This window comes from Platichthys flesus, chromosome 13 (genome assembly GCF_949316205.1).
Source record: "Platichthys flesus chromosome 13, fPlaFle2.1, whole genome shotgun sequence".
NCBI classification, from domain to species: Eukaryota; Metazoa; Chordata; class Actinopteri; order Pleuronectiformes; family Pleuronectidae; genus Platichthys; species Platichthys flesus.
Window position 1 is genome coordinate 3,359,397 of NC_084957.1, and position 24,849 is coordinate 3,384,245.

A 24,849-nucleotide genomic window follows, 5' to 3' on the forward strand; every position below is an offset into this window, starting at 1 on the left:
AGCTTACTTAGATATAACAATCACGAGTTATGTGATAAATCATGTCCCAGTGAAGTCATTATGGTGTGAGGCTCATGGGAGATTTCTCAAACTGGGATAATGACACAATATTCAAAAAGAAAAAAGACAACGTGAACATGTCCAGTGCAAACTGTTTGTCTTCTTTACAGTCACATAAGAACAAGGGAGGGATAGGGGGGGACTGGACAGAAGTAAGTCCTGAATAGACAAGGGAGGAGTGTGGAGGAGAGGATGAGGAGCAGTGCAGATGGGTCAAAGGTCAGCCGGCCCTGTTTAGCTGAGAAAGATGAAGAATAGCTGCCTTGTTAAATGGGAACCTGCCCAACAAGGGGGGGGGGGGGGGGACAAAACAAGCAAAGAGGGGTGTGGGAGAGGATGTTGGAAAATGTTCAGCAAAACTGGGAAACAGAGAACCTTTACATTTATTAGCAAGTGGTTGTGTTTGCTTAATAACAGAGTCAGAAAGTGTAGCACACACACAAACACACACACAGTCACAGATGGAGGCATGCAGAGGTCGCTCCACTGTGAATTGTGAAAATATCCATCCATGCATATGGTGTCCCATATGAGAGACGGGCCCGTAAATGGCTGATTAACCCAGTCGACTGGAGAGGTCTCATTCAGTGAATTCAGTGAGTGGGGGTGAGGATGTAGTGCGTGTGTGTGTGTGTGTGTGTGTGTGTGTGTGTGTGTGTGTGTGTGTGTGTGTGTGTGCGTGCTTTTCATTGATTTCATTCAGACTGTACAGTGACACAGACAGGAAGGCCAGACGGGTCTGTCAGTGGCTGTGGGTCTGTCTGTGAGTCTGCCTGGGCTGTGACCTGACCTTCTCTCTCTCCGTGTTGTCTGTAGTTTCTGTCCGTCACGCCTCAGAGTGCCCTGGTGTGATCTTGTTAAAGAGATCTGACGTTTACAAGCAGCCTGAACGTTTAAAACATCTTTTGATCGGGATCACAAGTCGAACAACTCGCTCATGAATTAAGAATATCTGTTTGATTATCGAGTCCTGGAGATTCATGGTCAACAGAGGATGAACCTCAGTGCCTGTGTTGATCCCATGACTTTTCCTCTTGATATCTAAGAGATGGACGAGCTGTGACATGTGCAGATGTAGTCGATGTATATTCAAATGTTTGTATTCCTCATTTGGTTTCATTCAGTTATCTATCGCTGTCGAAACGGGGGGGGTGAAACATGATGATTGACAGCTTGAGGCTGGCTTGCGATTGGTCGAGGGGCGTGTTTTGGCGGCTGTGTGTGTGAGGTAATGCGCAAAGTGCTAAAAAGCACAAGCCAGTGTAAACAGAGGGTGAAATCATGGTGTGTTTGTGTGTCTACGTTTGTGCATGAGTCACACATTCAAATCGGTTGAAGGAAGAGTTTTTCACTTCTAAAACTTGAGGAGGAAAACAGTTTGTCGGTTCCCTCATTCAGCTGGAATGTCTGTCGCAGAGCTCGGTGTCTGGACGGGTTTATCTCCAGAGTGTAACGTTACCTAACTCGTCCTGACGCTGCCCAGTGTGAACACACTATGAGATAAACACAGCCTGAAACACAGCAGTTGACAAAAAGTCTTCAAGTTCGTAGCTTGTAGAAATATGAATAAAGCAAGATTGTGGTCTTTGACTATCATTAAGTTGTTTGTTTCTGAAATATTTGGATATATTTGTGGTTTCAAGGCCTGAAAATCCCAATGTTTTTTATTACAGGACTGAAATTTGAACCAAATCTTTCCAGCGTAATTAATCTTCTGTCTCTACACGTCAAGTATTCATCTTCCTTTTCCTGCAGGTGTTTTCCTGTCTTTACTTTGGCAGATTGTCCTCACGTCCACTTCCTGTGTTACCCTGCACCTACAGTCACTGGAATATGTCTTATCCCTCATTTGTGGCTCCGCTAGACATTTAAATCCTTCACATTCATCTTTAGCAGGCGGTGTGTTTAAATAAGGTGAAAGTAATAATATGAAAAGTAGATGAATTATCAGTTTGTTACCAAAATTACACTGCAATGTAATGTTGTGGTTCATTCTATTTTACCTGATTTACCTCTATCAAATGAGTGTGAAGGATAAGGTGCAACACGTAATGATGATTCAACCCAACTTCACTAAATGAAACACACTCATACATATCAGTCTCCTAAATGTACCTGCTTTTCTAACCATGAATTATTTCTGTAGAAATGTACAAACAATGCAAAGTGACCCCCTTAAAATATCAGTTGCGTAATATTTGCATAAACCTACTAACAAACAAACGAACAAACAAACAAACAAACAGCAGCAGCAGCACTTGTCCCAGTATCAAGCAAACAAAAAACTAATTTTAATTGCTTGATTTGAAATAAGCATTTGTTTGTGGAGACATATAATCTGTTGTGTTTATGTTTGTTAAATGTTTCTTTGTATTCCTGCTGTAGTACACCACAGGGTCGGGACCACAGCTAATGGCTAATGCAGCAGTTCCCCATAAGGTTTTCATGGAATTCCTCTGAAATCAAACATGACACGGCTAAAAATGTCCCAGATAATTAGGAGCAGCTGAAGAGGTCGACCTACACATTGTTATTACAAATACATAAATGAATGGTGGAGAGATGGAGGATCCTGGAAGATGCTTCTCTTTTTTAAGGAGAATTAGGAGGATGGAATGCATGTGTATGAGCCTCGATGTAAAAGTGTGTGTGTGTGTGTGTGTGTGTGTGTGTGTATTTGCACATTTTTATGCACGAGGGCCTGTTGTGTCCGTGTGTGCTAATGAGTGTGAGGCAGGAGATTATGCGTGCGTCTCTAAGGGAACGGCAGTCTGTTCCCAGGAGCTGCAGGGCCTGGGCTGTGGGGGGGGGGGGGGGGGGGGGGGTTATGTGTACACCCTGACCTCAGCTTTCGGGGTCCCGGGTGCCTGTCTGAAACCATTTCCTTCCTTTGTGGCGCATGTGAGAGTGTGAAGCGAGTGTGAAGGACTGAGGTGCTGCAGCAGAACATAACTGAAGAGACTCAGCCGTGGGCCACGTCTCCTGTGAACGCACTTCTGGGGCTTCAGCTCTCTAGTTCTCTGCTCCCCACCCCCACAGCTCTCCTCATCACCCATGTCTCCCCAAGCGACTCCCTGTATACTCCAGCCACCCCCCCCCCAAACAATAAACAAACTCCGAGTGCTGGGTGCATTGCTAATGATCGGAAACAATTAAGAACTCACAAAGGGAGCTGTCCTGCTATATTGCTCTGTGCCGTATTTACATAGTGTTTTGAGGTTAAAGACTGAGGCTGGATCTCTGCTGAGGGCAAGGGGACTAACATAGAGCGGCTGGCTGAACAGATCCTGGTTTTGTTTGGCTTTGTTAACCAGAATGTCGTGGACTACTAGTAATAATCTAGATGAGACAGAAATTAAGCCCTTAAAGGGCAAGTTCACCCCCCCCCCGGCTTTGAGCTGCCACAGCCCCAACGAGGCCCGAAGCAAAACATAGAAGAAAGGACGACGTCATTAAAGATCAAATACAGCTTATTAGGTACCACGAAATCTAATATGTTAATCCAAAGATTTTAATAATTCAACATCAATTCAAAATAATGGCAAGAGGAAAGGATAAAAGAAACGATGACGAAAATAAGCCTTTCGGTAGAAGTTTGCGAGATGATTAAAAAACATACAGTGAAGTTTAAACTCAGAGTTCCTCATTTAATTCTAAAGAGAGTTTGATTTCCTCTTTCGTGAAAAACACTGATTGCAAGCAGTGTGTTGCTTTCAAGGGCCTGTCCCGCCATATGCACGGGAGTGAGGCTAAAACACTTTAGTAAGAAATATCAGGACCAGCATCAGCACTAACGTGTTCCATCACTGTCATGAAGTTTAAAGCACCACTTTCAGAGTGAGTAATCCCCTATGATGTTCTCCACTGCACAACCTTACTTCACTCGAATGAACTGGCATACCAGTGGCTGACCGGACCCCGCCAGTGGTCCTGCTATGTGATTGTCTGGAGGCTGAGGAGAGTGTGAGGAGGCTCAGGAGTGTTTAAAGAGGCTGATTGTTTAACACACAAAATGTATAGGTGTGTGTGGGTTGTGTGTGTGTGTGTGTGTGTGTGTGTTTGTAAATGACAATTTTGCGATTAAGCTCGTGTGGACAGGTGGGGGAAAGCTGAGGCTAAAATTAATCTACAGTTGAATAACATTGCTCGTTGTTATAGCAGCACGGGCTTACGGAGTGTTACACCCCACGTTGCAGAAGTAATTTGATTTGGAATCTGGAATGAGAGAGAAAACACAAGCACAAAGAAGCATGTATGCACCAAGTCTCATATCTATATTATACTTTATCATATATTGTATATTTTGATATTTTTCATTGGCCGCTAGTCAAGATTATTTTGAATTTATTGGTTGTAAAGTAGAGATTCTGACAGAAGCAAATTAAAAAAGGCGTTGCTCTCACACAGTATCCACTCCTGTTATGTTGGCAGCTGATTCCTGACCAGTTCAGAAGTGAAACCAGAGGATTGTTACTGGTCAACACATCTTGGTGATTCCAGAGGTTTCAATTTCCACAAAGCCTGGTGTCATGTTTACAGAGTGGCAGAAGTATTTGAATTCTTCTAATGATCCATCATGAAAACCATGACACATAACAGATCCACTCACTCATCCTCAAAGGACCATTAAACCCAGTTAGCGCCTCTTCCCAATCCCCTGAAATCCACGTCCAGACGCCCCGACCCAGCAGGTGCGAGCCGGAGCCTTGGCATGGCGGCCCCTTGGATAACAACTTGATGGATGCCAGGGCATAGAGGCGGCCACCCCCCATCCCCCCCACAAAAAGCCCACTTGCCAACGTGGCATGTCCCGCGCACAGCCGTGCTCATTATTCCAGCCTAACCAGATTAGGCTAATCACGTTATGTGGTGGAAAGGCGTAGCCGGGAGATGGAATGAAGGGTCGGCTGTCCTGCTGCTGCCATGTGGCTCGGTAACACAAACACTGAACTGTCACATGGAGCCTGGTAAACACATCAGGCTCCATGTGACAGTTCAGTGTTTGTGTAAGTGAGGGACTGTATAAAACCAATTTTTTTTCGTCTATAATCTTTAGAATATTACTAACAGCCTACTGAAGGATCTCACTGCTTTTCCATTATTTTTAAAATAAGAAATGTTTCTGTTTGTTGGTATAAAGTGTGATTTTGGATCCATGTTCACCATCTTCTTGCCAAATATCTGCCACACTGATGTTTTTGGTTTTTAGCTGTATAGCTCATTAGATTGTCATATCCATAGTGAAATGAACAATGATCACTCAACTTTCAATGTGGCGCCATCACCAGGTCAAACTGGCCTCAGCTCTGCTGGGGGTTAAGTGCTTATGAGCCATTCATAGCATGGTTATGCACTTAATTAAGATTAAGTTAAACACCAGCATGTTCACATTGTGAGTGAATTAGTATTCATACATGAACCTTCAACTCCACCTCACACAGCTGCTACCTTCACTGTTAAAGCACAATAAAAGAACAAGGTGTTTAAAGCCATTATATAAAGACCAAAACCTGGGATGAAGGTATTTTATTATCACTTTCACACAGTTTGTTTGATGCTGCTTCCATCCTGGTGTTCACAGATACAATAAGAAACCACAGGCTGAGCATTAATCCTCATGACCCCACCCTCCTGTTATAGACACAGTGTATAACGAGGTGTCAACTATAACAAACAGTTTAATGAGGCTGCTTCTTTCTCATCTCGAATCACCTGAAGGATTCAGTGTGGCTGTTTCGTGTTCACCTGGAAATCCGACATCTTTAGAAGTGGAATCGCTTCACTTTCCTTCTGCTCAGTCAGTCCCCACTGTTATTAACAGGAGAGAGGACTGAAAGAAAACCAGCAGAGTCCAGTGGAGACCCAGTCTGGTTTATCATTTAAGAGTCCTGTGCTATGATTACACACCCTGAGCCACTTTTCCAACACGTCGCCTCTCAGGACTGATGAGAGCAGAACAAAAAGGGGGTCATTAGTGGTTCTGACATCGTGGTTTGAAGTCTGTGAATATTTTCAGGGCAGGGAACTACTCGATTTTCATCACCAGGCCTGGTGATTCTATGGTCTTCCCATATGAGAATTCCTGAGCTAAGTCCCTCAGTATGGCAACCACATGGGCACTTTTAGCCCTGTCCAGTGCACACATGCACTTAATGGAAGCCTCATGGCAGGACCCCATTTTAAACTGGCACTTCCTGTCTGGAGAACCTATCCATTATGTGTCTTTAATCCCCTGTGTAGAAACACGTGTGTGTTTAGGTACGTTTCAGGTTTAAATCAGGGACTCATGTAGACGCCTGCAGACACACACACAGGAACAAATTCTAATTTCTCTCACTTTGTTGAACTGTCATTGGGAAGAGACACCAAATAAAGACATTTACAGACGAGTTCAATATAAAATACCATCTGCATTCTGCTCTAAACACCCAAAAGCATATATATGTATCACAAGGCTTAATGATAAGGTTGCCCCCAGACTCTTAATTGCCTTATGATTGGTTGTACTGTCATGAGTGTGCACTTTTACTTTAGGAGCATCATTAAAAACTCTTACAAAGCACCTGCTCACAAGCAAATGACTCACAACTGTTTCTCAGATGTCTCTGCACAAACGTCCCGTGCTGCAGTTTGATTCCTCTTCCTTCTGCCTCCAGAGAGATTGAAAAAAACACTTTCATCCGTCAACATTGCATTCATTCCAGGGCAAAGACATTTGTGCAGCAACAGTTCATCAAACAGTTGTGAGCAGGAGCAGAGGAAATATGCATCTGATCAGGGATGATTTTGAAGTGAGGCCAGGGAGAATATTATAAAATCTGAAGATGAAATAAAGAAAAAAGCCTCTTACAGGATAAAGATGAGAGAACAGAGAGAAACTCCATATGGGTTTTGTTAAATGCCATTTCGCTGTAGTTGATGGAATATCTAACGGCTGTGGCCGAGTACTTTTACGACATAATAACTAGAATGTTAACATTTGGTATAAGGCTGTTGATTCAACGGACCACTGATCCCATAGAGCCGAACCTCAAAGCTGAACTCGGGACCAGCTGAGCAAATACACCACATACACGAATGATGTCATATTTCCCCACGGTCGGCCATTAGGGGGAAAATGGAAACAGGACGCAGCAGGGTTTTTATTTTTGTTGATGAAAGACACGACAAGACTTCCAAAGCTTGACTTTTCAGTTTTTTGCTGAATGCCTAGAAAACAGACAGGAAAAGGGATTGTGAGGCAGAAGAGAGAAAACAGCAGGCGGCGGACACACACAGGATGTCTGACACACAGCTTCTCCAAAGAGTTGTGTAACGCACCTGCCAGGAGGGAGAGGAGATGACAGGACAGAAGTTTGGGGAGGGGGGCAGGAGGAGGAGGAGGAGGAGGAGGAAGGAGAGGAGGGAAACAGCAGAGATTAAACTACATATTCTTCAAGCTTCTACAAGCTTATGTCTTTTAATCGTAGTGAGCTGGTAGAACTTCTGCCTGTACTTATCAGGACCATGGTCGTGTTGGAATTTGAATATGAATGTTTGTGATTTATGTGGATGTTATGTATTGCACATGGCCAATTACCCAAAATGCACCTTTTAGTGAGACTTTATATTTCTGTGGAACACCTGCGCTCGAGCCTTCAACTCACAACCTTTTTTTTAACGCCAACATTCCTTCTGTTCTTTGTTTCCTCACCTGCAGCCAGAGGAGTTGGAGGCTCTTCATTCCCACACATTCCGGGTGAAGACCTTCAAGAAGGCCAAGCACTGCGGCGTCTGTAAACAGAGCATCGTCCAGGACGGACTCGTCTGCCGAGGTCAGTCCCCCCCGGCCCGGACACTCTGCTGCTGCTCTCCTTGTGTTCATTCATCCACTTTTAAAGAGTGAACACTGAGTTATTCATGTGGGGGTTCAGTTATTCTTCAAGATCAGAATCTAATACGTCCATTTAGAGAGAAATATCTCTTCAATAAAGACTAGTTGGTTTTCCTGACTGGGAAACAAACTGATATTCCTGAATGCCAGAGACAGTGTGGAATACTCTGTGGTGTCTTAACAGCGGTTCTGACCGTGGTTATATAAAAGCCGTCACATGCGTCAGTAGAAAATCCCTCTAAGTCACTTTCTTACATCCTATTCATGACTTTATTATACAGTGGGGTCCTCTGGCTGCTGGGAGATGATGGCCCTGAGGGTTTTCCACCACAGCTTCTTACTGGGAGGAGCCTCAGTGCCTAAAGCCTGAAACATGCTTCTGCGACTGCGTCTGCGTCTTTTCACGCCGCTGTGGCGCAAGACTCGTTTTCATTCATGCTTCCCCAACCGTTGCGCGTCTTACAAAGCAATTCCGCGCCAGAACACTAGGCGGAGTAATGCTTTTTGTCGAAGACGACCTTAGAGACGCCTTCTTTCTTCTTCGTCGATTGTTTATTTACATAGCCACTGCGGCTCCTCGTAGCCTTTTTCTGGCGGACAAATCCGCCAGTCAGTGACAGGTTTTACAAGTGATCATACCATCGGATATCTTCTGCCAAGTGCTCTTCTATTTGGTCCATATTCGTTCTTCTAAATCTTCCGTGATTTCTGCCGGTATTATGGGGCATGAAACCGGAAATGCAGCTCCAGAAGGGATGTAGAGCAGACCAATCACAGCCTTGCGGGCTGAGTGAGCTTGCGGAGCTTTGCCGTAAATTTTAGAAAAGGGGGTCGACACCCGTCAGCACGTAAGGAGGGATACATAAGCACGTAAGGGACCCGGAAGGGCTCTTGCGCTTACGGGCCCGTGAAAACGCAGAAGCATGTTTCAGGCTTAAGATAACATATCTAAACCACACTCAGGGAGATCTTATCACATCCTGCATCATTGCAGAATGCTTTAGAAATTCTGGGAAAGTTGGATGATGTATTGTTATTATTACAACATATTTTACGTTCGCTGTACAAAATCTTAATTTAGTTGTTTCAAACGAGAAAGTGGATCTCGAGGGGTTTATCCTAATAATGAAATGTGATTAGCTAACTGTCTCTAACCAGGAGTTCTGATTGGCTGGGACACTGAAGACAAGATCTGCTTCATGTATCAGAGGTCGTCCAAGGTTCCCTGAGGTCATCGGAGTGTCTCTGATGGAATAGACGTGGATTCAAACTGTATTTTACCATTTGTGGTTTTGTTCCTGTAAGAAAATGTCTTGATGACGTAATTGTCACTTTCTGTTGTGGATTTCAAAGCGACTGTTACTCCACTGGTGACATGTATTTAGTGCTTCTATTGTTTTTTCCTTGGGCGTGACCGAAGTATGATGTGACACATCAAACAATGACCGGAAAGAAACTGAGATTCAATAATAGACTTTAATGTGGTGGCCATTTTCTGAACCTTTCCCCATCTGGTGCTGTGGATTATAAAAAAACACGAAGTGGGCTGACACAAAAATTCGAGAATTTATGATTCCAGAGTACAAAGCACATAATGTTGTGGAAACGTCTGTTTTCAGAGAGATAACGTGAAATGAAACCAGGAGGAAACGGCTGATGTTTGCTTTGGCACACGAGGAGGCGATGCTCAGCTTGTAGCTTCACAGATCTGACTGGAGAACGGGTTGTTGGAGGGGCACAGCTCAGAGAACACAGAGCTCTCTGTGTCTGCTCATTGGTACTTTTTTATTAATATATGATAATCTTTATTTAAAGAGCACTTTTCAAAACACATGTTGCAAAGTGCTTTACAAAGGCAGCAAGTTGAAAAGCCGTCCTAACCCTTAAATATACAAAACAGCGTGAATATCTGTCGGCTTCTCCCTGACTGTCACTGTCTCTTTCCTCTTTGTCTGCTGCTGAGGAGCTCTTGAGCAAAATGTTTAACCTGAAACTGCTCTGGTGGAGCCAACAGCAGGGCTGTGGTTATACTGGTCTTTACCAGTTGTCCCTGCACCTTCATTGTGAGAGTACAGCAAAGTGCTGCAGGAACAGAACTCATTTCCTGGGCAAAGAAAAGAAGAAGTGACAACCAGCATTTATCCTGCATCTCACTCTGTGATCAAACTGCTGCACCCAGATGTTGTTTAGACACTTTGTGGGATGTACAGTGGGATGTGTGTCATTAATTCTCAGATTGGTTTCATATGCTGGGTGTTATCACCACGAACACAGAGCCTGTCCTGTGGATCAGGTTGTGTCAACCGCACTGTTTCATGTGAAAAGCATCAAAACAATGAGAAATCAATCTGTTGCTGACTGAATCGGACTCATAAGAGCATTTTGTTTGTTTGTTTGTGCTTTCCCTCTGTTCCTGATACATAATGATCAGTTGTGTGTGCAGGCAGTCGCTCAAATGTTCCCATGAAATGATAGAACAGCAGCTGGGATCGTCCCAGTAACAGCTGATTTATAGCAGAGATAAACTGTCAGGACAAGACTGAATTTAACTCTATTCTGATTTCATTTATCTGGGTAAGCTTCTCTTGCTGTTACATCATATCTGACTCTGGTCGTGTGTGTTTGTGTGTGTTTGTGTGTGTGTGTGTGTTTGAAACAGATTTACGAGGACAAGACATAGTGATCCACAGTCTCCTTCTCAGACAGCAGACATCAAATACTCTGGTTTTATCTGTCTGTGTCTGTATCCTGGTCTCATGACTCATTCACGTCCCGTTTGCCAGAACTAGACTCGGCCAGCAGGAGGGAGTAGCCAGGTCAGCAGGGTGAACTGGTGCAGATGTGGAGAGTTAGCGGTGCAGTGGTTCGAGCACAGCACTGAGTGTTAAAGCACTTTGAGAAGCTGAGGCTCAACCCATCCATATTTTACACACTGGGATTGTGTCACTGGTCACGGGGAGTTCAGCGCCAGTCTTTGAATGAGTCGTATGATGTCATGTGTGTCTCTGTAGGAGCTCTGTCAAGTCTGACTCAATCGGTTTGATTTGGTAATAGGACACAGATTTATTAACGGCTGTGTGACAAACTGGGAGCAGTGTGATGGAAACACTGGTTTTTAACTGATATTGCATTTACCAGGAATTCCAAAAACTCAGTAATTAACTTGTTACATCTAATTTAGGTTCAAATCAGACCAAACGTGTTAAATAAGCTCTCTACATACATTTATTTATTAATATACCTATTTACTTATATCCTGAAAAGGCCGATGTATCCCTTCAAAACCCTGTCCACACCATAGACTTTAAATAAAAGACGTCCACATTGATGCAGATATTTTTATACCTGAGTTTAAAAAAAACTCCTAAACTTTAGCACTGTTTAGGTCTAATTGCATGTTTACAGCTACATTTATTATCCCTGCACCACATTAACAACATCAACAGGTATCTTGTCTCACTTGGACCACTGTGTTCTTTGGTATTTAACAGATCATCATCGCCACCTACTGGCCTGGCATGTTTTTATGTTCTCCCCCGTAAATATATATATTCAGTCGTCTGGGGAGATTTTTTTTTAAGAGCCGAGGGGAAAAACAAAAACACTCAAAACAATATCCGCATTAATGAAGGTTAAGTTTACGACCTCTGCAGCTACATGGAGAATAATGTGTTTAGCTGTTATTCAAAAGAATCCATAATTCTATTCAATAAGAAACAGAAATAGATTGAAGACAAAAGGGAAAACAAAGGCGTTGCTGGTGAGAGTGAAGCTTCCCAGGATCCAGCTGCTGCTCCGTGACTTCCCTTGTTTACTAACACGCTCCCGTCACATGGCCTCGTCATGTGACAGCAGCCACTTGGACTTCCTCCCTGTGCAGCCTGTTGCCAGGATGCAAGGTCTTAGTCACTTTGACAATAGCATGTTGACGCAGGTCCCGACCACGAACGTTTTCCAGTCGTGTAAAAAAAAAAAAATAGTACAGCCCACTGTGAAAGGGTGTTTCTGGAGGAAAGACCCCGAGGGCAGGAAACTGGCTTTTCTATTCATTCAGTGTAAAGTGCAGTTCAGGTCAGATGGATGCTGCGTGTTCGGGGGGGGGGGCAATAGAAGGCTGCTGTTCTCAAATAGGCTTTAGCACTTCATACAGTTTATGAAGTTCTTATATTTCTGTTGGAAGACACAACATTTTATATCATTGGTTGTCTACTTCTGTGCTGAAGTACACAATAATCTCTAGCTTGAAGAAGACAGTGAAATGTTCTCCTGTTCTGTGGTGTCGGGTTCGTCCTTGTTCTGAAGGAGAGACCCCCCCCCCCCCCTCTACTATAGATTTAACACAGGTCTTTAAACACTGGCTGCAGGTGTGTGAAGTGTGTGTGTGAGTGAGTGAGGGAGAGTAAAGGTTATCACAGCCCTGGTCCTGACTGCTGAGCTCATACACATGGTATGCAGCAAATAGCAGCCAGGGTTGAACACAGACACACACACAAACACTCACACACACACACACACACACACACACACACACACACACACACACACACACACTCATCAGGCACTTTGTCCCACTCACTGTGTTGATCCCCTTGTTGCCATGACATGTATCAGTCGTTAGTCTGGTTGTGATGAAGATGATCACTGGGAATGATGGGCAGTGACTGTGAGCGACTCCCAGTCTAACAGTATTATCCTAATTGACTGAATTGGAGAAGACAATGACTTCCCATCAGCAGTGACATGGGACACACAACCCTCTGTGGGTGAGTGGAGGAGATTCAGCATCTAGTTCAACTTTAACACTGTGAACTGCTCAGTTGCTTAGTTTGACGCACTTCATTTTACATGCTCACATCGATTTAGATTAAAAGATAACTTCACACAGTTTATACTGAAAGATATAGTTCATAAACGTAGTTCCCACAATTGCAGTGATGGATGCAGTTAGGCCGCCACCTGTTGGAGGAGTTTGAACATTACAGCCGAACTGCACTTGAACCTCATTCAAACGAAATGAATCTGCATCTGCAACAGGTTTCCTGATAGGAAAACAAACACAAAGTGAAACATCGCTCCTTCGTCATAGGACATAACATCATATTTGATCAAATCTGGAACGATTTGATTTGATTTTATATAATATTCCTAAATAATTATTAATATCAGTATTTGATAACATGCAGCAAAGGGCTGGAGCTGAACCTGTGGCTGCTGCAGGAAGAACCAAACCTCAGTGTGCAGGGGGTTCACAAGGTCACCTGGAGATCTGATTTGTGATTCAAGAAACAACACATTAGAATCTGGTGGTCAAATATTATCAAGTCCTGCAGCCGCACTTGTAGAAAATGTAAGAAATAAAAAATGATCTGAAGTTTAATCTAAGCTGTTCGATTACAACCACCAGGCGGCAGCAGAGTCCCACGTTTCTGAAGGAGTCCTGTCTCCTTCTACACAAACACAAACTACATCTGCTGCTGACATTTCTTCCAGAGACACATTCCTTGAATTCTCAGCCCAAACTCCAGCTTTGCACTCGAGCAGGTTGTTTAATCCACGTCTCTCACGCCTCTTGTCATATTTACATGTTGACTCTCTGTGTTTTTAGTAGCTACCGACTGTATCAGAGGAAACAGCTGTTTTGAACCCAGTCTGACTCACGCTCACCAGTGATGTGAAAACAACCGGCTGGCAAACAAACAGAAGTTGTGTTTTGTCAGGTTGAAGCAAACAGGAGACAGATCTGAGAGATTGGGTGGAAGCTCTCTTGCCTGTTTTCAGGGAACATCCCATGTTAGTGAAGCCCGAAGCAGCTGCATGAAGGTGGAGCTTCACCCACACTAACACATCTCTGGCAGAGATTGTAGCTTGGGTTAAAAAACGTGTGGGCTGCATGATGACAGCCCTGTATGAGCCAAATGATGGATAGTGATGAGGCGGTGTCAATAATTACTGACATTAATACTTCCCAGAAACTGCAGAGGGAGCACAGGGAGACACAGACTGAGGATTAGAGCATAGTGAGTGGGTTTCTTCAGCTGTTCTGAAGAGAGGATGAAGTCATGAGAGGTAATTAACTCCACTGCAGGAGCTGAGCGTGACGGTGTAGGGCATCACTGACTTGGTGCTGCAACTCTAAGCCTCACGTGAAACCTTCTCTGTGTGTGCTTGAGGGAATTTCTAGAAGATAGACAAGTTCGGTTGGACTTGAAGATGAACTGTTTTTTTTCTAGTGGTCAAAGATGATGTGACCTCATGAGGAACATTTCTAAGGTTATGAACATGATACATGAAGTAGGATGTTGTAGATTTGGTATAAATGATCACAGAGACCTTACAAACCCCTTTTTGCTTAGTGAACTTGAAATTTTGCAATAATGTTTAACTAATTTGATTTTAGTGGTGCTCAAAGCTCAAAGCTCAAGGTCACTCAGGCGCCTCACAAACATGTCTTTGGTCTTTTGAACACGATATTTAAACTTGAGGGAATTTCTTCACTCAAGGATAAACTGAAGAGTTCAGGGGTCAAAGGTGAAAAGTCACAGCTACTTCAAATGAATCTGTAAGAAAATGGACATAGAATGAAACTGCACTTGTTTGCTGTAATTCCGTTTTAAATGCGTTCCTCTTGCCACAGTAAAACAGTGAGAGCATTATTATTTTTGTATTTGCCACTCTCCCTAACTTTTGATAAGACAGTGCGTGATCCACTCAAGCTCCTGTGGCTTTTCAGCCATTGTGCAAAGATGTTTATGGGCATCGGAGTAAAATTCACCAAACCCTCAGACGCTGTCCTGTGCCGACATGTTGTGAGCAGTTATGTGGTTTCTCACCTGTACGTAGAGCTTATTGGATAAGTCTGCCAATATTTCATTTTTTCTTAATGTCAACACGATCCCATGCAGAGATTGAGATCAGCTACATGTGAGCGCTAGTCCACGTCTTCCACTGATGTGCCTCTGGTTCTCAGCTCAAAGCCCATTGGTTCCTGCTGAAGATCTGAATCTTTACAAACAGATCAGAATAAAATAACATTTTGTTCGGGGAGTAAAAAAAAATGAAGAAAAGACTAAATCATTTCCTAAAACAGCCGAGCACTGTCGTTTTTAGAGGGACATTATTCAAACAGTAGGAAATTGTGGATTTATGGAGAACTCCTTTCAGCTGCAGATTAGTACACATCTGGTGTCCTCCTGAGTTTGTGTAGCAGCACCATGCTACTGTGTGTGTGTGTCTGTGTGTGTGTGTGATGGTCTCAAAATATTCTACTGTACAATTGTTCATATTTAAGAATTATACTGTGTTTTACTCATTTTTGAAATACACTTTATAACGTTTTATTAACACTGACAACACGTGTTAGTAGGAAGGTATATACTCTAAGTTCTTATAATGTATCACTGTTCACCCTAACTTTACAATATTTGTGTGAGACGTGTCCAGAAATTTACACATTAGTGTCCCCATGTGTGTTAAAGTAAACACACAATACTCAACATACTCCAATGAAGTTTATCTTAACTAATTTTGTCACAGAAAGAAACATATAGTTCATTGAATATCACAAACAATATATATATCCATATTGAGTGACCACTGCATCAACATGAGGCACTGAGAGAGAGAGAGAGAGAGAGAGAGAGAGAGAGAGAGAGAGAGAGAGAGAGATTAATTCAGAGGGTTAGTGGATGTACTGTGCTTTGTATGTTTGTATGGACACGTGTTGGTGTTCACGTGTTTGTGACTGTGCATGTTAGACGGAGAAGAGAGGGAGAGAGAGAGAGATGGAGAGAGTGATGAGAGTGAGAGTGAGAGTGAGGGGAGGGGAGGGGAGGGAGAGGAAATTCTCCAGCCCTGCCCTGTGATTGTGCTCGGTGCTGAAAGGGGGTCCAGCCCAGCCCTGTGGGAGTATACACTCATTCCAAGGGACCACGGGAAGGAAATCACCCAGCTGAAATCACCCCCCCCACCCCATCTCTATCACCCCCCCCATCACCACCAGCCCCCCCCCCCAACCGGTGTCCCACTCTCCTCATCACCTCCTCACTCTGACCAGCTCCTGTCCTCCATAACGATCGATGTGAGCACTTCTGTTATTTTTTTAATTTTTTTTTATACCTTCTGGCATCTTCTCCCTCCTCCCCCTCCCTCCAACATCCACCCACCCCTCCTTTTCTGTCCTCCTTCGCTCCACCAGGAACATTTGTGTTTATTCTCCAAAGCCGCACTTCCTAACAAGGTAAAGCTCGAGCTCCTTGAGCTCGCCGCTTTCACACCCAATATGGAAGTCCTGCTTCTCCCCCTGCGGCTCACCAGTGGAGTGTTTACTGGGGACTCACGTGCTGGAAGCGGCACTGGACATCGTCCTGGTGGGCTGGACACAAGGCTTTTAATGCTTATCAAGCTAAGAGCCATGTTTGTTTGGATTTCATATCCATGAGGACATTCCCTGTGACTTGTGTCATATCTGGCTTGTGAAGAGAAAGCCTCAGTGTGTATCCCTTCTCCATCAGTGGAAGAAGATCTGAATATAGATGCTTTACTTGTTAATGTAGCTAATATCAAATTCATGTATTGATCATCTATACTGGACCCTGTATTTACATTTACACCAATGTTCTTACCGGTGACCTTATTCAGAATAACACACTATGGATTATGGTGTTTTCATGAGTTGCTAATAGAACATTCCCCTTCACCATTAAGTTCCTGTATTATACTGCTGGTTTTAAAACCCCAACTTGGAATAGTTTATTTGTACGACACCATCTTGTAGGAATCTGGGTGTTTTCTTTCTACTTTTGCAAAAGCTACAGCTCCTTTTGTGTTTTTCCATCCTGTTTACTCCCGGGACATGAGTCATGAAGCAGCAGTTTGAAATGCTGTGAAAAACTCCAATATGACGTTATAATGAGATTAAAATGTATATGACTAAGGTTGGAATACTCCACACGTCTTAATTCAATTCTTACTTATTCCGATTATGACCTTATTCAGGTTTACCTTGCTCATTGGTTATGCTCACCACTACAAGCAGCATTTGAAGGTTAAACCTGCTCAAGTAGCACATGTATATCAACATTATACGTACATATACAGTATTTAACTATATGTACTTAATAACTTTCCTTTTGGCGATAGGACTTAACATATTCCTCTCCCTTATCCATCAGAGTTGATTACACAGGATGGAATCAAACCTCCAACCCCTGATTGGAGGTTAAAGTGATTATTGGATGTCCTGCTCTGTCTCAAGGAGCCACAACATGACACAAGGCTCCATATCCACCAATCACAGATGAATACATTCAATTATCTTCGGGGGGGTTTCTGCTGCATTACAGGCTCTGGTTCCTATTCTGTCACATTTTATAAATCAAATGATGAATCAGTTCTTCTGCCAATGAAAGAAATATTAAACACATTATTTCATTAGGAAGAAGAAGCAGTTAAAAGTGATTAATAGCGTCCTCCTGTGGGTTTAAGACATTCACATTCAAACAGCGGATCAGAAATGTATAAACTCCAGATTTGTTGGTCCAGACTAATCTGTTCCATCGGGCTGGTTTCAGACGGCAGACACTCTCCGTCCCAAACGGTTCAGCCATGGGAACTCTCTTCGGGAGACAGGGAAATGTGGAGCTCGGTAGGATTTCACAGTGCCACCCACAACTGAAGGCCTCTAATTAAGGACTCTCAAATGTTACCCCCGGGAGGCAAATATAGTCCTGCGAGGGCTCAAATAGAAACTATGATGTAATTACACATTTGGCTCAGAAGAGAAAGCTTCTCACTTTCCCCAGTTTGAGCATAAATACAGAATTTGTACTAGACACGTGTAAATCGAGTAGAGCATCGGAGCATGTGGGTTCGCAAAGGTCTTCATCTTCATATCTCCACGATGAATAAATGTTGCTGGTGTTCCTGAAGAGAGGGAAAGAAAAGTGAATCTGTGCTGGATGAGATTTACGGCCTGCTGCTCCTGACACGTGACCTTTGACCCTGGAGTTTAGGGTACAAGCGATTCATGGTTTAGAGTTACAACGAAGCTCAGGAAGCTAATGCAATGAAATGATTGAAACACAAACAGGAGAGGAAATGCTGTTGCAAGTACTGTATATTGTCTTATATACATATAATTATATAAATCTAAATATTAAACTAAATAGTTGGTCAATAGTGGGTGCACCTCACCTGTTTCTGAGTTCTGGTCCACGGTGTTTTTATATTGAAACATGCACCCCATAAAAAACATTACCTTCACACAATTGGTTTTGTTGTTGCTCATTGGACCATTGTGTCAATTAACCTGGTTGGACTGGGGACCAGTGGAATAGTCTGTGAGCTGCACAGGGTTCTGCCCTCGAGGAGATCTGTAGGAGATGTAGGAGAGTGTGTGTGTGTGTGTGTGTGTGTGTGTGTGTGTGTGTGTGTGTGTGTGTGTGTGTGTGTGTGTGTGTGTGTGTCTGTGATAAAGTGACACCTTCCATCAGAGGGAACACAGTGTTGCTGTATATCTGAGGCACGAAGGATAACAGGGATTTGATAGTGGCTGTGAAACATTACACTGAGGACACACAAACACAGACACACACAGTGTGAGGCCTGGCCAGGTCCCAGCTCCATATCAGCGTCTTCACAACTAATCACAATTCATATTACACTGGCTTTGAAAAATGCGTCTGGAGACGGTATAAGTCATTACACGAGGTGCAGCGTGTTCCAGAACAAGCACACAGTCGGCTCTTTATTTGGAAAAGCCTGAGCCTCGGAGCGTCGAGCCGTGTTTTCCTTCTCTGTCCTGTGACGGGATCTGACTCTTTATGAGCTGACGGTCCAGGTGCTCTCCCCTCTTGACCCTCATTTGTTCGCCCAGTGGGAGTGTGCAGCGAGCGCTGGAGAACAGAGCAGGAAGCCGGCTGGAAACTCTGTGAGTCGAACAAACTGCTTTAATCCTGGGCGACTCGATTTTTATGAATTTCTCCCAACTCTCAGCCGCATGTAGCTCTGCCTCCTTCTAATAAATGGAAATGTCAGGCTGGGATTTTCATTTGTCAGTCTATAGGGAACTAGATCAGGCGATTTAAGAGCACATACCAAAACTAATGCCCTATGTTAAAGACATGTTTCTTAATATTCTAGACAATATGGCAGCTCTCCATGTTCTCATTTGTCCTGTTTTCATAAAGAACCAATTTCTCTTCACACTTCTCATACATACATTTACATAACAGATCTCTAACTCTAGGTTTTCCTCTGTTGCTGCATTGAATAAACGTATGCATCACTATTTTCCACCATCCATAAAGTTTTTACCGTACATTTGTCGGAATTTACAGTAATCATTGGATCATAAATCCAATTAGCCCAGTGTTAGATTATGACCAATAACAAGCATCCATCAAAACATTAATAGTATTTTATATATTTAAGTGTTTTAATGATAAACATGGGCTCTACGGTCGAATAGCAAAAATAAATAAAATTGGTTTTATGTCTCTTCTAAAAATCGGACAAACTTCTTCTCCTCACAAACGTCTCCTCATGCAGTTTTTCCGTGGGTTTCAGAGTCATGAACTCAGCCGGTGACAGTGTCCTGAGAACACAAAGATAACACTGGCCCGGGTTAGTTCACCGAGAGCAGATCACATTTGACTTCAGCCACAGAACAAACACTCTGGACCGAATATGGACCTCTTGGCTTTTTCATACCTACTTGCCAACTCCTCAGGGTCATGATTTAAACTGGGACCACACTGTTTGGATTTCTCTCCTCGATGTTTTGGGAGATTTTTATGAACCATAAAGCTAATTCCTTTTTTGTTTCTTTCTCTGCTTCTTCTGTTTTTCTCCAGTTTGCCGAATTGCTTGCCACAAGAAATGTGAAGTCAAGGTAAGACTCATTTTTTTTATCTCTCAGATGCTTCCACATGTAAACTTTCCCTTTAAAATTCATGCAAGCTTATTGGAAGGATATATAATGTTGAGGTGGAGTCAGCTACTCCTCTGGATGTGCATGTGAACTATGTGTGTGTGTGTGTGTGTGTGTGTGTGTGCGTGTGCATATATATATGCAGATGTTGAGGTTGGTGGAATTTTGAGGGTTTTATCTTCTGCATAGAAATCTCAAGAATGTCTAAACAAGTGCTCTCTGTACCGGAATGTGTTTACACTGGACCAACTCTCGCATCTCGGAGATCGCCCCTACGTCTAAAAATAAAAGACCTCTGGACGGAGATGTCGCTTGATTAATTTTGTGAAGAGCACATAGAAGAATCCGGGAGGGAAAAAACAAAGTGGAGCTGTCATTTCTGCAGGGGGAGTTGTGTGTTTTGTGTGTGCAAAGGTACAACTGCCATGTAGGAGGATTTACAGGAGTATCGACACACACACACTCACACTTGCACCTATATTATATACTGTACGTACTAATGCCTCATCTGGTATCCATTATTGAAATGGGTGCTGCTTGCCAGCTTTGCCCACTCCCTCTTTTACTCACAGGAAATGCCAGGGGGGGGAGGTGCAGGGCAGACGGGCCACACTGAATATGAGGGGTGGGCTTGGGACCTGGTAGGACAGGCCTGAATTTCTCCTCATCTTGCTATTAATGTAATGAAATCACCCAAATGACTGAAAAAACATTTTATTTCATTTTTAAGGGTAGGGTAGAAAGCCCCTAAAGTTTATTTTGAAATTTGAAAACATTTTCCCAGGTGTGTTTCTGCTTCCTCTTCCAACTGAGTGAATTCCTTATTTCTTTCTGTGCTGCACATAACATTGCAAAATATATTATTATTCAAAATATCCTCACCACCACTTTCATGGCACATTTACTCAGAGGATTTTGAAATGTAAGGATGTATTTTATTGGTAGAGTTCAGTTCAGGAAGCTTCACGTTACAGATGATGTCTGGATCGTTCTCCCTCCTGCAGACGCCTCAGGCTGTTGAAGCACTTTGTTGTGTTCAGTGAAATGATCTGTTTCATGTGTAACATCAACAAACTGTTGTCTCTGGTATCATCTCGTGTCTCTCTGACTCTGCTCATATTGTAAATCCATTGAGAGCTGTGTCATTTAAAAAGATATTAGATGCCATTTTTAGCATTTAAACAAAACTATATACAACTGGATACTTTATTTTGTTGAGTTGTTTTTCTTATGTTATTTCAAATATGTCCACCACTTCTAACTTTGAGAAATCCTTAATATTAATGTCAAGGTCTGGATCTAAAGTTAAGTTTGGCAATGTTTAAGTAGCTTAGCTCCGCCTACTTATGTACGAAAGTGAAACTTTGATCTCCAGAGATCACAGCAGCATTTCCTTTTCTAAACACTGCCACCAGAAATGTCAGAGCTTTGGCAGGAAGCAATTTGCTCCGAGGCCTGAGATGAAAAACAAGGGAGTGACTGCACCGGGGTCAAGTCCGATGAGTGTTGGCACACAGACTGGCCTGTGAGACTTTATCTTAAAAAGCAGATTAAGCTCTTTTGTATGAACGTCAGTCAAACCCAGTTTGATCTTCTGTCAGGAATCTCTTCATAATAACTTCTCCAACCCACACACTCTACTTATAAATCTCTGTCTGGGAACCAGAGGAACACGGGCCCCACATTTAAACCTGCGTACTGCAAACAAATGGTCGGACGTGCACATGTGTCCTCGGCCCTCCGGTGTGTTTTCTCACAGCTGGATGTGAAAAATGCTTTCAATCTTGTCAGTGAGATTTCACCTCTGTGTGAGGACAGCACTCTGTTTTAAATCACCTCTAGTCCCTTTTCCATTTGTCGTTTCCTGACACCTTCACATCATATTTCTCTGCTCGAACGGCCTCCTCCAAAAGGAAAGAGGCAGGATGTCTGGGATTTTCCCGCCGAACTGCTGTGAAAGCATTAAGGAAAGGTAAAACCTCAGACTACTTAAGGGCTCAGGGTCTGCTCACGCTAATTTCAGTCATACGCTGTAATTGCAGCCACTAGTGTACAAAAATGCAACATCAGTAGATCTGGGAAAAGTTCCCCCATATAACACAACATAGTATATTGTATAGTGAGGCTCCATTCTAGCAGCCTTTTCCTGCTTTGTGCGTTTATTTTCCCTTTGTGTTGGAAAGCGATGTGTTCTCACATACAGTCTGAACACACTGTACAGTATAATGTGGCCTTTATATCAGGAGCACTAACATCTGATCACAGTTTCCCTGCTGTTGCCCTGTGGTCTGAACACAAGTCATTTTCCCTGTGCTGGGCCGAGGTGCTGAGTAAAACCTGATTAGAGTGAAAGAAATGGTTCAATATAGATGAGAGAAGAGGTCGAACCCGCTCACTTCACTTTCCATTCTCTCCTCCACAGTGAAGAAGCATTTGAAAGGAATGAATTTATCCAGCAGATCATTTCAAGTAACATATCTTCTTGTTAGATGTCAGCACGTGGCCCCTTGTCCTTCATTAGAATATAAAAAATGAATGTATAAATGTATTGTGCGTTCCACTGAGCCCTGTGCGCTTGTCTTTAGCTGCACTCGTCCAACATTTCTAACATTTCTGAGCAATCACCTGCAGATACAAAGTCGTCTGTGCAGCCGAGAACAACTAGAACCATCAATCTCTTATTATTTATTGCCTCCAAGTAGTTGACACATCCAAGCAGCTGTATCCACACATGTGAAGTGTTTTTGAGAGAGGCCTCACCTGCTGAACACAGCTTGGATGTATCTGAACCGTGGATGTCGGGTTGGTAGTACGAAGCCGGGGCAGAGTCTCTCTCTCTCTGCTCTGTTGTCCTGACCCCTTGACCTTTCCTCCAGAGCCGCACCCACCTTCTCCATTATTTGTCTATTTATAGCTTATAACCATAATCCTCGTTCATAAAGGGGCCACTGGTTTCACAGGGAGGACGTGGCTGAACCGGCCACCAGAACAAAGACGGGACAGATCAAAACACAGATGGAATGTGACATCACTCTCTGCTCAGGTCAACATCGCTCCACGATTTCTTCACTTGCAAATTTTCCCGATTCTGTTATAGTGTCTAAAATAGCTTATAATATTAAAAAGTACACGTCTAATAAGATGTTCTCAAAGATACTCTGTCATTTGGGGTTTTAGGTTTGATCAAGTGTTTTAGGTTTCAGGTTAGTTTGGTTTTAAACGTCACGATTGACACTGACTCCCGATCAGCCGAGCACATTTATTATCTTGGGTATTCAAACTTCACTGCTGTATAATGAAGGGACATGTTCCATCTTCCCAGGCTGTGATCTATACAACGTGTATAACCTTGAATCCTCTACGACTCCCTCTACAGTGGAATTAGACAGAAAGTGCCCGAGGAAATCTTTGTCCTCAAACAGTTTCTTCTGCAGCAGCTGCAAGGATCATTAGGCGTGATTAACCACATGCTCTGTTCCACTCACTTCCTCTGGGTACCCCACATCGCTACAGGCCCTCACTTCATCATGCAGGCTGGAATTAGATGCTGTGTCACTGCTGCAGAGCCGCAGATCTAAGCTTTGCCGTGATCACATATTGTAGCTCCGTGTAGCTTCTGGCACCAGGGAGAACAGATATTAAGGATTTCAGTTTTTGCTGACGATGGCGGATTGAGAAGATGCTGTCAAGGCTTGTTCGGTGATTTAATGTTTGACTGATGCAGGTTCTGCAGCAGACGAAGTTGATAAGTCCAGTTTTAGTTTATCTCTCAAACCTTTGCATTGTCTTAAACACATAAAGAGAACTTTATCCACAGGCTCCTTAAAGGCTGCAGACTCAGTTTGTGCTCGGCTGTTAAACCCTAGTTCAGCGTTCAGCCATTCTTTGGACTTAGCTGTAATCACAGAGTTAACTTCCTCATTAATAATTCACATCAGAGTCACAGATTAGCTGTCCATCAATAGAGAGGCTTTACTGTACGTACAGGAGGCATTACATCATCCCACAAGTGAAGTTTCAAACATGCTGGTGTGGTGTTGAATCCCAGTAACAACATTAACAACTTCCTTCCTGTTGCATCTGGCCCTGCAGAGTGAGAACAGGGGTTACAGTCAAAAAAGCAAAGTCATATCACAGAGACAGAACACAGTGGATGCGGTGTCATGATCAAAATCCTGCCTCGGGTCTTTGTCATGGTACTTTCTGTATTTCCATGTAAGCGGCTCCTGGTCCGTATCCAGCCAGCAGCTTTGAAGCTAATTGAATTAGCAGTCACAGGACAGAACACATGCTCGCTCCTCTGCCCTCCTCCTCCTCCTCCTCCTCCTCCTCCTCCTCCTCCTCCTCCTCCTCCTCAGGAGAGGAGCACAACAACAATTCAAGCACGGGGTAAATCATACTTCACTAATTTGAAGGCTGTTACTCAACCATAAATGATGTTTTTACTTTCAGCAGGATTCTCAAGTATTACCTCATCATCATGTGGCTGATATTAGCAGTCAAATACATTACAGAGCTGCCTGACAGGAGAACACCACGACAACATTAAAGCTGCAGGAGTTGGGCCAAAGTGTAACAAGCTGTGTCTTATTATTTGCTCATAAAGTTGTGATTGGTAACACATCCAGCAAACAGAGCCACCAGCAGACCGGAGGGGGACGAGGTTCTAGAGTTCTCCGTCCACTGTCGTCATAAAACCATCGATGCAACTTTAACTTTTACCGTATTGTCTTGCAAACAAGATTAAGACTGATCTTGTCTCGGTCAGGTCTGCTTGTCCCTGAGCATGAGGACACGAGGAGCAGTGGCTCTTTGCCATGGATTTGGTAACTGCATGGAAGCCACATGTGCATAGATACAGCAGAGACAAACAAACAGCAACGCCCTGCCTGTTACATGACGGAGTAATCAAGAGCCGCTGGAAGGAATGTCCACACCGGGCCAAGTGTGTGCAGGAGACAGTGATGGTAGAAGGAAGAGAGCGAGG

At 43.4% G+C, this 24,849-nt stretch overlaps 1 protein-coding gene across 8 annotated transcripts in view; it reads left to right on the forward strand.

Annotated features, from left to right (window-relative positions):
• Positions 1-24,849, forward strand: part of tns1b (tensin 1b) — a 132,015-nt gene that overhangs the window by 30,878 nt on the left and 76,288 nt on the right. For all 8 annotated transcript variants that reach the window (XM_062402311.1, XM_062402302.1, XM_062402304.1 and 5 more), the window contains exons 2-3: positions 7,760-7,874; positions 19,786-19,823. In XM_062402311.1, coding sequence (XP_062258295.1) covers positions 7,760-7,874; positions 19,786-19,823 — 153 coding nt within the window. The remainder of the gene's footprint in view (positions 1-7,759; positions 7,875-19,785; positions 19,824-24,849) is intronic.